We start from the raw sequence: 14,315 nt of genomic DNA, 5'->3' as shown, positions 1-14,315 counted from the left end.
TGTATAAAGAGGCAAAGATTGGTCGTTTATCACTCCATTTTCATTTTGGGATAAAAAATTTGGACATAAACAATGTTAATAAAGAGATTAATACTAAGGTAACTAGAATCAAAAAAAAAAAAACCTTAATGTCTTGATACTAAAATGCAGGTAGATCAGAGTAAAAGGTGAAAAGCTAGTCTCAGTCCAAAAGGTTTTTCAAAAGGATGTTCAGTGCTCAGGATAAACAGATGACAGAATCTTAAAGAGAGTTTCCTTTACTTTGGGAGGGACAGGAAGTTTGAGGTATTCTTTAGAAGCCTTGACCCACACAGGGGGTTGTACGTTGTTATAAAAAGCTCTGCTGAACCCGCAAATAAAGTTTCACTTATAGCCGTCCTCATCCACACACTGTTACATCCAAAACTCATTAAACCCAGACCATCAATTTGTACTTTAGTTAGATAAAGATACATTAGAATGTTGCATGGTTCCCTTTATAAGAGTAGTAAGGCAGGAGTTTTACATACTTTTGCGAATTTTCTACTGTCAATATTAAATTAAAATTTAGTCATAAAGTCAATAATAAACAAGCAGTTACCATCTTTACCCAATAACTCACAACCAAATTGAAACTTATGCTCAAACAAAATTAGTTTAAAAGTTGATTTCCTGTAAATAGTGATAAATCTATTATTCCAAAGGCACTGGGTGAAGCTTCATCACTCCAAAGAACACAGTTCCACGGCTTCACAGCCCTGGAATTCCGTGGTGCTGCAGTTGCCGCTGGGCAAAATGATTAATGTACATCATGTACATCAGCTGTCTACCCCCACATATTGGAGTCATTTTTAGTACTTGGTTGCAAATCGTTTGCGGTCATAGATTGCCTGAAGTAGAACACAGACGTTACTAGGCACTGGGTTTCATGTCAGGCCTTTACTGCAGCTGTCATCAGTTCCTCCTTGTAACCGAGGTGTTTTACCTTCAGTTTTGCCTTCAGAAAGAGAAATACACACTCTTTAAAGTCATATTTATTTTTTAATTTAAACTCCAATATGCTGTGGTAGACAGTTAAAATAACAACTGTTATTTTAGTAACAACTGTTATGTCAGTGTTCAACTATTTATGGACCTGACTGTATATTATTATTTTATTATATCTACAGGCCCTCAGACTGAACAAGTGTAGATCATTCTTTTTAGGCCTACAAGCTTTATATTAATAAGTTATTCAGCAGAATCTTTTTTGGCATATAAGAAATCTACAAAGTTATCACTTTAGGCTCCTAACCTAGAACAATGAGGAACAATGCAGAAATGACAGAAAGAGAAAAAAATAGCAAAAAGAAAGGAAAGAGATGAAAATTGGATCAATATTCAGAAGACAGAATGTATGGAGAGAGGACAGACTAAAAGGAACATGCAAGAACATATACAGCCATTTTTAGGATGGAGAAAGCCTCAGCTGTAGTTCTATGCCAGAGTATGGAACAGGCCGAAGTTCACCCTTTTTGTTTCGACAAATATTTAGCCAGTTCAGTTCATGACTGTTATTCGTTAAGCCAAATGTTGAAATGTTTTATTGCTCTACATAGGATTTACTCTACTGCTAGTAACTATAGCAAGTATGGTTTCTATAAGCTTAAAGCACTGCCCCAATACACGACTGTCCCACTTTACTTGAAAAAGAAAAAACAGTTGAAGTGAAAAGCATAGGACGGAAAATTCACTTGTAATTTGTTGCATCACTCACTACAGAGTGCATTGGGAGCTTCATAAAATGGGTTTCCATGGCTGAGCAGCTGCACACAAGGCTAAGATCACTATGTGCAATGCCAAGCGTCAGCTAGAGTGGTGTAAAGCACGCCTCCCTTGGACTCTGGGGCTGTTTTTCAGAGTTTGGGTTCAGCCCCTTAGTTCTAGTGAAGGGTAATTTTAATGCTACAGCATACAAAGACATTTTAGATAATTATGTGCTTACAACTTAGTGGCAACAGCCCTGACATCAGCCCCACTGAATATCTATGGGATGAATGGCAACGTTGATTGCAAGCCAGACCTTCTTGTCCACTCAACAAAATCTTGTGAAAAGCCTTCCCAGAAGAGCGAAGGCTGTTATAGCTGCAAAGAAGGGCACCAGGTCTGTATTAATGTCTGTGGTTTTGGGATGGGAAGCCCAATAAGCTAACACAGGTGTGATAGTCAGGTGTCCACATACCTTTGGCCATATTGTTTGTACTGCCCCCTGATTCCTGAAAGAAATTCACAAATCTTTTGAGATGTTTTTCACTGTATTGCGGAGCCTCATATGTTGGGTCACAGTGGTATGAATCTAACCAAACTGATCTGAATACATACAAGCCAATTTAAGCAAAATAATTTATACGCACAGATATAACAAGAAACTCTGTTGGAAAAAAATAACAAGCTTGTGAAGTATGGTATTCAAAAGAAGTGGGTTGTTTTACACAGGATTACCACAAGTGACAAACCACTTCCACATCATAGCAAAGCACTGTGAATTGATTAAACCTGAAACTGACTACGCAGTATGGTTTCAGATAAGATTAAAACTGATTCCAATGCCAGAAATTTGTAACATAATAGCTTTCATTGACGATGTTTCCAGTGCACACTGCATCTCAAAATTCAGACGTCAGTATGACTAGTTTACCAACATAACATCTTACTTTATATTTTCCAAGAGATGAGCCAAGTTCATCATAGACTACTTTAATCAATGTTGTTTTATGATTTGCCACAGCACTACATTCACACATTTAAAAACAGGTTGTGTTTGGAAAGGTGAAATAAGAGAAAGAACATATACATGATACATAACATAAACAGCACTGTCAAGAGACCCCAGTTTTCACCATCACTTTTATTTATCAGTACATCATGAACAATAAAGTATTCCTAGCACACCCATTAATATCATAGGAACATATTTGACCAAGAAAATATTAACTTAAACTTAATAATGATTTGATTTTTTGTTGTTTTTGTTTTTTTCCAACTTTAACTTAGGAGTGAATGAGACAGACTTGGTGCATTTGCTCTGAAGTGCTTAACACATAAGTTGATTTAGTACAAAGACACTCATCACTGCATTTCACTACTGACATTCGTTATTACCCTTAACAAAACTGATAATTATGCATGTTAAATCACGATCAAGAATCCCACCATAAACAGATACAAAGTGCTGAGCATAATTTGAGTGTGTAGTTAAAAGTATACATCAACAGCTAGTGTTATTATTGACACATACCTTTAAACATCAAACAAAGCAGGATGAGGTGAATCATGACATTTACTTTCAATGATTGCAAATTTCGACTCATTTAAATGTAATCTGAGTCTACACATTTTCAGCCTTTTAGATTTTATACAGACCATACAATGTTTCAGCTGCACGTGGTTGCATTCTGTGTATAAGCATTTTCACATATCGTCACTCTTGGAACAAAACCTTGTGTCTCCAAACAGGTAATGTTAGAAGCGAAGGAAAAACAGTCTTAATGTGTGAATGTTAATGGAACAAGCATTTCTGTTCGTCATATGTTTTTAACACACTGTAAAGGACAGCAAGTGTTTTCAAATTATATATATATATATATATATATATATATATATATATATATAAAGACAAATATAATGATACAAGGTTTTGTTCTGACAGCAACAATGGTGTAATTGTAAAGCATTTGCAAATATTCTATTGAATATATCTGTGTTATAAAATGTGACACACATTGGGCCATGGTTCAAAATATGCACGTTCCATGTGACATTCGTCTGCAAGAATATCTTTAGCAGGCTACAGTTCCACTTCAAGTTAATTACTGCAAATCAAGCTAATCACTCAGTATTGTAGTTAAGTCACCTAGTCTCAAATTCTCTGTTCAGTGCCTAAAGTAAACTAAAGAAACAAAAGAAGAAGTTAGTCTCCACTGCCCCTTTCCCAGTGCAAACATTTACTAAAGATCTAAAGTATCAGCTAACGTACATTCCTTTTTCAATGTATATCGGATATATTTTAAACATTGGAGTAAATATTACATATTTTATGTATAGTGCACTTATGTGCTCTATAAAGGATCTAAAATAACTTTCAGCACTTAAGTATGTGGTCCACATATCTTCCACCTATCTGATATTACTAAAATTATACCAAAGTTTGTACTGTTACATCGACATCAAATCCAAAGTGTAGTGCAGGACCAATTTTCACCACCTAAAGCATTTACAAAATAGATATGCTCGGCATTAGGGATGCACTAATATGGACATTCTGGACCAATGCTGATCTACCAATGCTGATACCAACATTTTCGTGAACAGTTCCAAAGTATTCAAAATTTTTTAAAAAATATGTTCAATTCAGCAAATAAACAGTAACTGGGCATTTAAATGTGTAGAATTGTGTTCTCTGTAGAGGATGTGTACTTATTTCCACTTAAAATATCAACAACACATGTAATGTGACCAGGGCACCCAAACTTGTCCGTATGACTGTTTAAACATTTATAAAATGTAGAAATTGGGACTACCTGGATCAGCATTATGCGTAAATATCTATACATTTCTTTTTCTACAAAGTTGTATTAAAATGAATATAATGCAGACATATTATTGCAGGAGCCCAGTTCCAACGAAAGTACAATAAATAAGGCATCATATGTCGGTTTAAGACATAGCTCAAATCTAAACATCTGTCGGACACAGATATTTGGTTTTTTTTCTGCCAATACTAATATGATTTTGATATCATCGTGCATCCCTACCCCGCATAATGTATACAAAGGCTGTGTCGCAAGTCTGTAAAGTCCAAGTCGAAATCACTGCAGAACCTGCAACCTACTACATGACTGCATGGATCGATACATGGTGAAAATTGGTACTGCAGTTTTTTTCATGTCATACATGCTTTTTATAGTGGCTCAATGCTCCAAAGACAGTGTAACCACAGGAAACAGTGCACTCTTTTCAGCATTACGTGTCACCATCAGATGGCACATAACCAGGCTTCTTACATATCTGCCTCTGTAAAAAGAACAGAGAACATCAAGTTAGACAAGCATGGAGAGTCAGATCGCATAGCTCTGTAAGTGGGAACAAGTGTTAGAGCAAAACGCTCACAACATGGCATATGCTGCCCTTACCCCATACAAACTTCTTGACGTTGTTCATGTGTCTGACTTTGCAAGAATATTCCTCTTTGTTTTGGGGTGTGAAGGATACACTCTTGGTGAGGTGGAACTTCCAACCCTGCTCAAAGGCCAGGTCTGTCTGCTTGGCACCAGGGATCTCCACCTCATTCTTCAGAAGTTCGATGTTGATGTCTGGTGGGTGGAAGCCGCTCACATGGCAGATCAGGACGTTCTCTTTGCCGAACTCACCAGGGCTGTAGCTGTACACCTGAACCTTGGGCTCAGCTGAATAACACATAAGGAGACCGTAAAAATGGGCAATGTGTCAGGTGACATCAACAGGTTCTACTTTAAATCTAGAATAATAACATCTTTAGACAGCTGTGTACCATAATTTACGTAATGTAATATGACAAAATGAACAGATATACATGTCTAGTTACATTGCAGAGTTGCAACTTTCTACATTTACTCCGATCCACATTTTCAAGAAAACAGTGATCAATTTCTACTTTTCTGAGTGTTTTAAACACTAATTCTGATCAGTTATATTGTGAGAAAGGACTCTAATTTTTACTCAGTGACATTTTGTGTTTAAGCTTATGTCAGTGACAGTATCTGTACCTCTTTGTGTGTCACACCTCTGCCTTTAAAGCTTTAGCATTTTATCTTTCATCAAAAAAGAGACGAATGGTGCCTAATAAACTTGTACTTTTACTCAAGTTGTGTTTTAGCAAGATACTTTCCTGCACTGAAAAAAGATGGCTTACAAGTTGTTTTAAATTTACATGATTCAAAAAGGTGTATTTCGCAGAGCCATAGCCAAGACAAGAGAAAGGCCACTAGGCCTGGGTGATATTCAAAATAATTAGCAAAATATTTTTAAGTTTAAAAATCGTGATTATTGATAATATCACCCAAACCGCCGCATCAAATACACATGGTCCACTGCACCTGTCACCTACTTTCAATTGTATTTTAGTGTATATGTTTTTTTGAGAATTTAGTATTTTAATGAAAATCTTTAATAAAACTAATATAACTATAATATAATATATAGTAATCCAATAACCTTTAAAAACTACTTCACCAGTTATTATAATTCATATTACTGCAAACAAGCTTCTTCTATTTGTAGATTTCTTCAGTATCATGGCGACTTGTGTGCTAATAGTGCTCCCTGCTGGAGAAACTTCAGCCTGCAAGCAGTTTTTAAAGCCATGACCATGCACATTCCACATTACAAAAAAGGTGTTTTCAGTCAATAAGGCAGAGTTTTCATAATTCAGCTAACCACCAGCACACTTTAGCTGTACAGAAAATACTGCACATTTTACACATCACACACAGAAGTCTTTTAAAGGCCCCATGATAATGCAGTGTTTCAACAGTAAAACTGAATAAAACATCGTGTACATTTAATTCAATACTAGTTACTGCCTTTTTTATGAGAACACCAGCTGTGGACGGCGATCAGAAGAGCTTTCTTTCCACGTTAGAATTAATTTAGCTGCTCTAGAGTAATATCCAGTCACTTCCGCTTTTTTCTTTTCTTTTTTTACTGCAGCGAGTCACTTTGAGGCAAGCTTAAGTTAACATAAACTAAGAAGGGGAGATCTTGGGGTACAGCTAGTATTACAGTGTGTAGCAAAGAGAACCAACCAGCATATTAACATCCCAATCTCTCTCTGTCCCTTAGAGAAAAAAAAACTGACTATTGGGATGTGCTTTTCTTCTACTGGGGTGTAAACTTCTTAAACTTGAACCAGTTTCCCAACATATTGTAGCGACTTCAGAAAATGTTTAAATGTGATTCTGGATTATCTGTTCTGCTGCAGTTATCTTCTGAGTTTGTTTCTACAAGGACTTTTGTAGTGAAGTCTTTCGTTGCGTTGATGCTTAGTTCAGGAAGAGAGTGTCAGTTTTATTGTTGGAGCCTAGAAGTTAGAGGTAGCGAGGCCGTGAGTGAACCATTCCATGTGTGAGGCAAGGCTGGAGGCAAATACAGCCTTAAATAAAGCTCAACAGTTTGTGAGGAAAACACTGTCTTCTTCTTTATATTTCTATATATTTACAAGCTGTTTAAAAGTAAATTGCTCTCTAGGTCTCTCTCTGTTCTGATCCCAAAATGCTGATTATCACCTTTTTACACATCGCCATCAGGTCACTTATCCATCACCGATATCTGATTAAAATGTCCACCCTTCTGGCCCTCCAATTATGGAAAGTGAAAGAGTCAGCTATTATCAATAAAGCATCAATTATGCTTTATGGTGAAACTCTGCTAGGCAGCTACCAATCAGTCATGAGAGTTATAAGCAAATTTACTTGGCAAACAGGCAGGTGAATGTCACTTCAGCAGTGCTGCTCTGTGAGCTACGTTATGAAGATTAGATGTGTTAACTATAAAACACTGATGGAGAAAAAAGTTGAGAGTATGTGTTGTAGGTTACCTTATCCAGTGTTGTCTGGCTAGCTTTCTAATCAATAGACTCATCTTTAACCTGTAGTGAATGAACCCTAAATGAATAACTTCGACAACCTGTCTATTTGAAATGTTTCTCTTAAGGTTAACATTGCACACTGAAAAAAGTGAAAAATTTTATTTTCTTGATTCAAATACAGAATCATCCTCATTAATGACTAAAACATCAATGCTATCAGAACAAAACCTCGTTTCTCCAAAATGGTAACTTTAAAGGAAAAGGAAAAAACATAATTTACTTTTAATGTAATGTAAATGTCAATAGAACCAGACATTTTTCCAAGTACTTTTGCGTCATTTCATTTGGTCCATTCATCATGAAATTTACACATAATGTAAAGGGGTCACAGGCATTTTCAAATTATTGTCAACAGCTGAAAAATTACATAAATTGGTATACAAGGTTTTGTTTCCGACAGCAGTGCTATATGTTACTTCAACACAGTTTTGTCTTTCGGTTTACTTTCGTCAAAAGCTATACTGATGTAATATGTTATTCATGTGGACAAGATGGACAGATTTACTTACGTAAAGAGAAAAAAAACAATGCATGATTTTGTTATTTTCATACAGTAACACTGTTTCATCTACACTGTAAAAATGGCTCATCAGATCAGCCTAAAAAATAGGTAACAAGTAAATTAACTAGTTTTATTCAACCTAAGTAAATACTTTGAATGAACAATTCTTTCAATCAGTGTAATTTTTTGAGTTGAATAAATCAGTTTAATTGCTTGTTATCACACAAAGTCATGTTTTTAGATTGATCTGACGAGCCATTTTTACAGTGTGCCTGTAAGTACTTCATTTATTTGATTTACACTGATGTAACATTTAATTTGTGTGAAATGAACCAAAGTACACATTTGAATCATGTAAACTCAGCCACTTTTATTGCAGTGCAGTGGTAAGAAAAGGAAAATGAAAGGTACTGTTTCTCATTATTTCACTGAAATAACTACGCTTTGACTTGAGGCTGGATTTAGGCTACTCTAAACTGTAAAAAAGGGTTCTACGTTTAACCTAAAAAATAAATAACCTAACCTGATTGCCTTAAAATTTTGATTTAATTGAACGCCAAATATAAGTTATCAGAATGAAAAACACAGAAAACTGTTATGTTAACTTCCTATTTGAAATGAACTCAAAACTTTAAGGCAACCAGGTTCCTCAATTTTAAAAAGATAAACACTCAAATCGTTTCAGTTTACCCGGCTCTGTGAACAGACAACTGCACCTATGACTCAGCTAGTCAGAGCAAAACGAAACTGAAGAAAGGTCGGGAAATTCCGAGCATTAATATTAATATATTATTAATATATTAACTTACAACATTAGCCAGAAAGTCTCAATACTGTGTCCCAAGCCTCCGTACGGTTTTAACTGTCAGTATTAAACTCTAAAGGCTGTCCAACATAGAGGGAAAACAGTTTAATAAATCATTCATTTAAGGTCATTTCCCCGTTCCAGCTACTTTAGCGTTGACTCCTGACAGACTATTAGCACCTGAGAGAAGAACCTGAAAGGCTCTGAAATACACAAGACTGACTGAGAGATTAACGTTACTTACATAGTTTTGCCAGTGAGCTGGAGCCCAAGACCACAAACACCACAACAACGAGAAGAAGCTTCATGTTTCTCGAACAATTAGAACAAAATCTGCTTGAAACGTCTGAGCTCTGCCTCAGTAACAGCTTCACATCAAACCGAAACAAAACAGTTTATTCTTCAGTTGACCTCAAACCCCGCCCACCTGAGTTTTCAGCCAATGAAAATAAAGAATCTCTCTGTTACCGGGCGATCCGGAGTTCCTCAGGTTTCGTTACTGCACTAAAAGCTTGAAAACATATAATCACTGATGTACGAGTTCTGTTATTGTATTAGCTTTGGGTTTGGTAGAACCGAACCCTAGAACGTGAATAGATTAGACCGTTAATACATTTTTAATTTCTTGATTTTAAGCTTGTACACACTCAAAAATTATGGTTCTTCAAGGGCTCTTTAGTAAAGAAAATGGCTCTATACAGAACCATGAGCACTCAAAGAACCCTTTGCATGATTAAAGGGTTCTTTGCATGGAGAATGTGTTGAATATGGTTCCATATGGAACCTTTTTGAAAAGGGTTCTATATAGCACCAAAAAGGGTTCTTTTATTATTACAAGCTTGACATCATAACAATAGAAGAACCCTTTTCAAAAAGGTTCTGTATAGAACCATCCACAGCTCATTCTCCATCAACCTGAAGAATGCTTTCACAATGCAAAGAGTCCTTTAATCATGCAAAGGGTCCTTTGAGTGTCTATGGGTCTTTATAGAACCATTTTCTTTACTGAAGAATCCTTGAAGAACCTTCATTTTAAGAGTGTAGATAAATCGATAGTTTAACATGGCCTGCTGGTCCTCTTGGCACTTTATAGCTTGAAAACTAGGTAAGCTGAAAACATTTCACTAATCTGAATCATATCTATTGGCCAAAGAAAACAATTTAAAAACTGTAACTTTATGGTTTAACTTTACATCATTTGTTTTGGTTTGATTGTTGGTTTACAGTCATAAGAATTGCAAAAGGACTATATGCTGAATGTTCATGTGATAATGCTATGTTTTGGTGCTAATGCTTGGAGAGCGATGCTAATTATCAAGCAGTTCATGAGTTGTTAGCAAATAAATAAATAATTAAAAAAAATACAAAATAAGTAAAATAAATTTTGAATTTAGGAGGAGTAAAGGGACCCCTATTAAAATACATTGTGCTCACATGAGATGCTCTATTCATCTAAACACAACCAGAAATGATAATCAAAGAGTTGTTTATGATTATTTATAACTCATGTCTAATAGTTATTTCGGATTGCCATTATAATTGATATTGGTTCAACATCCCAATATTAATAAAAAAATTAGAGTTTTTGCAAGAAAATCTGAACATGATTGGAATTTACAATGATTTGTGCATGTAAGCAGTGCAGTCATCAATGACACAATGTTTCAGAAGAAAAAATATTGTTAAAACAATATTTGAAACAATCAGTATATTTATGAAAGAAGTTTATTTGGTAACCCATTTACCTGTTTGTTTGGTGGCCTGTTTGCTTCGCATGCTGTTTGTATTGTGTAACAAGTACTAAATTTATGCCAGATTCGCTATGGGTCGCCTCATAGTCAGACCTTTCACCAGGAGACCCCCTACCCCCCGAAGACCTCTGCCACATTTTAAACCTTGAAAAAATGTAGCAGTATGCTAACTGGTTGCTATGGCGTAGTTACTCATGCAAAGATCTCAAACGCTTTATGGTGTGATTTTTTTAAAGAAATGTTTGATTCAGAAAAGACTGTGATTCCCAACCTTTTTGTAAAAACAAAACAGTCACCCCATGCATCTTATATTCTGTAATCAGACCATACTGAACTGAGTATGGGTAACAAGATAAATTTCAAATCAGATAAATCAGAAATACCAGAATATACTATATCTGAATAATGTGTGATGTATAGTAGACCATTGAGAAAGTTGTGTACATTATCAAAAGAAACCCCTAAAAAATTACAGAGCACCAACAAAGCAGCTTTACTTTAACTCATCTGCTACTTTAACTTCGACTCAGCAATTCATGAATCCAGCTTAGGAGTCTAATCTTTAAAAGCTTTTTAACTACATTTTGAAGGCTGATGAACATCATTTAAAAAGAAAGAATAAATTGGCCTGTGAAATTCCTGAATGTGTTCTAGATGTTGTACTAAAACTTGACTGCTATTTAGGGGAAAAGCCTTGAACCTCTCAATGTAAGCCTTTAAAGTTATTTTCATACATTGTTTACATAGAAATAACGAGCATTTTTGAAGCATTACCCCAAATACACCAGACTTTTTACACCCTGCTATAAAAATGATTCTACTCAGGTGACCAATCGGGAGGAATGATGTCAGTGGAAGGGGAGGAGCTTGAACTTGAAGATCCTGCAGAGACAAGATGGCAGGATGGCTGCCATATGCCTTTCACAAGCCCTCAGACACACTTTTTAGAATCATGCTAGCTGCTATCTTTTGCATGTTTGCACATTTGTTTAGTTTTAGTTGGAGTAGATATCTTGTTTTTGAGTTAGGTAGATTGTTTGGTTTTGTTTATTTCTTTTTTTGGCACTGTCCATGGTTGTTATTCCTAGGAAAGCACCAACCTGGTTTCTGGAGAGATTGACATTGGAACTCTGTATGATGTTTAATGTTGAACTGTCTATCATGCATAAATTATAGAAATATATGTGATGTTTTTCCAGCTTAAAAGTCTCTCGTGTCACTTCTCTTCTTCCACCACATCTTCCACACCTGCCTCATGTTTGCGACCCCTGTCCCCTAGACTTAACCCTGGGTCATAACACATATTATAAACTCCTCTGCTTTTAACTCGCGATTAGACACTGAATAAAATTACAACATGCAAAAAATGAGAAAGAACCAGTAAAATTTACCAAGCAGAAACTTAAAAGCAGCAAGTAATGTAAATTCTTTCATTTGTCAACATGGCATCGAGTCAACAGCACTAGCATTCTTCCACTCAGTGTGCACAACAGCTTCAAGTCCATAACTCTACGCTGCCTGAGCAAGATGATGTTGGAGACCAAGTTCAGTTTAAATCATAGAATCATAGTGCATTCTCCTGAAAAGAAGAAAATAAGCTTTTGTTCATGTAATGTAAAGCAGCTTACAGCAACACACTGCATCAGTTGTCTATAATAACATTCAAAAGTTGCTTCTACTCTGTTCATCTGTGAATTTCTACATATGTTTGCGTCAACTCTATTAATGTATGAACTTCCATGTGTGCATCATAAGATAAGGTTACACACCTTCTGTCATCCCTGTTCAGTTTCCCTTATCAGCCTCTGTAAAAAAAAACAAAAAAACAAAAGGCATTTTCAGTATAATATACAAAAAGGCCTTTAAGACAGAACTGGTAGCTTAGTGACAAAGCTGAGACCAACACTCACTCCAGGAATATGTTTGAGGTTTATTTTGTGCATGTGTGACTCTGCAGATGTATAAATCTTCCTTTTGAGGTGTGAAGGATACGCTCTTGGTGAGGTGGAACTTCCAATCCTGATCAATGGCCAGGTCTGTCTGCTCGGCACCAGGGATCTTCTCTCCATTCCTCAGAAGTTCAACGATGATGTCTGATGGGTAGAAGCCGCTAACATGGCAGATCAGGACATTCTCTTTGCCAAACTCACCAGGGCTATTGCTGTACACCTGGACCTTAGGAGGAGCTAGAGAAAAAAGTTGTGGAGATGAATAGGGTATAACACCTCACACCTCAACGTTGCGCTAATCATATTTGAAGCCTCTTTTCTTTCTAGAATCTTTATACAAAGCTTCTTTGTAGATATGATTGTATGAGTGAACTCAACCCAAGTTACAATGTAGAACAATCAGGCCAACACTGTTCTGTTCCTTTTTAATCTTATGAAAATCTGACTGTAAACATATAAACAGAGCTCTATCCATCAAAATTCTAGCTGTATTTCTTGTATTCCTGAGCATGCAGGACAGGCATTTGACATCATTTGAGCTGAGGCCCAGTATTATATTAGGTTTACAAAAATGTATGGAAAATTTCAAAGAAGTATTCGTTACTTACATTCTTTTGCCTGCGCAGTGACGTACAGAGCACAGGCTACCACAAAACACAAGAGCAGCTTCATTTTGTCAGAGATTCAGTTGAGCTCAGCCACAGCGTTCTTCTCAGTGCAGACTGCTTCTGTATTTATACCAAAAGTGAGGCAGCATCCACTGTTAACATAGAGCTCTGAGCTCATCTACCACTATATATTGGCCAATCACAATATTGACATGCTATAGTGGCCAGAAATACCTGAAAATCCACTGACAATAAACTACTCTTGTGTTGGTATTACTGTAGGAAATTAACAGCTCAATCACATGATGAAGAGCAGGGATAATGACAGTTAAACTGACAGTAGTGTTCAGTCTCACAACATGACATACAAAAAGCCATAGTTTTCAGTTAGTGTCACTTACGTCCATTCTTAAGGAATGAAAACTTTCTTAATGAAATTGGTTTGTACCACCTATTCACATTTCCTGATTTCACTTAATAGGATTGGAGAAGCTAATGCAAAAGTGTAACTGACCAGTTATTACGGGTTACCAGTTATTCTCCTCTGAAAGTAGTTATGTTCCAGCACTTTCGATAATAGTAAGAAAACCTTACTAACATACCAAACTCATGGCTGAATAATGTGTGAATGACAGTAGAACATCAAAATACATTAACCAAAAGAAAGCCCTGAAAATTACACAAGAGCACCAATAAGTTGTCTTATCTTAAAGGTATCTCTACTTTAACTTGAAGAAAAGTAAAAGTAGTAACTTCTCTGCTGAACCACAACACTGGCAAGTTAAGGAAGATTTATGCCTACCACATGCCAACCGACAAGATCTAAAGGAAAAACTATAATACAGTAACTTTACAAATACAACAAAATGTCATACAGTTGTACAATTGTTTTCCTTTATATTTTGACACTGTTGCCATACGTACAGTTGTCCTTTAATCTACAAAAACTCCAAAACTACGAAAAACTCAAGCTTATGTTTTATGCAGGAATAAATTTAGTTCAACCTGTCTGACTCATCCACTAATTTCCGAGTTCTATATCCTCAACATCAAAGTAA

General features: G+C 36.0%; 2 protein-coding genes across 2 annotated transcripts; both read right to left on the bottom strand.

The window, feature by feature from the left end:
• Window positions 1-2,846: 2,846 nt before the first annotated feature.
• Window positions 2,847-9,379, bottom strand: LOC118812500 (beta-2-microglobulin-like). Its single transcript, XM_036577566.1, has 3 exons — window positions 9,194-9,379; window positions 5,151-5,423; window positions 2,847-5,031 (listed from the first exon to the last, which is right to left on the bottom strand). The coding sequence occupies exons 1-3, from the start codon at window positions 9,255-9,257 to the stop codon at window positions 5,018-5,020; spliced, it is 351 nt and encodes a 116-aa protein (XP_036433459.1). The 5' UTR covers window positions 9,258-9,379; the 3' UTR covers window positions 2,847-5,017.
• A 1,277-nt stretch (window positions 9,380-10,656) lies between these two features.
• On the bottom strand, window positions 10,657-13,373 carry LOC118812499 (beta-2-microglobulin-like). The gene is made up of 4 exons (XM_036577565.1): window positions 13,258-13,373; window positions 12,611-12,886; window positions 12,470-12,505; window positions 10,657-12,279 (listed from the first exon to the last, which is right to left on the bottom strand). Exons 1-3 carry the CDS (start codon window positions 13,319-13,321, stop codon window positions 12,486-12,488), a joined length of 360 nt encoding a protein of 119 aa, XP_036433458.1. The 5' UTR covers window positions 13,322-13,373; the 3' UTR covers window positions 10,657-12,279; window positions 12,470-12,485.
• Between the last annotated feature and the right edge of the window lie 942 nt (window positions 13,374-14,315).

Source organism: Colossoma macropomum, unplaced genomic scaffold (genome assembly GCF_904425465.1).
Source record: "Colossoma macropomum unplaced genomic scaffold, Colossoma_macropomum, whole genome shotgun sequence".
NCBI lineage: Eukaryota > Metazoa > Chordata > Actinopteri > Characiformes > Serrasalmidae > Colossoma > Colossoma macropomum.
Note: the sequence above shows the minus strand (reverse complement) of the source record. Positions and strands in the feature narration are given on the sequence as shown.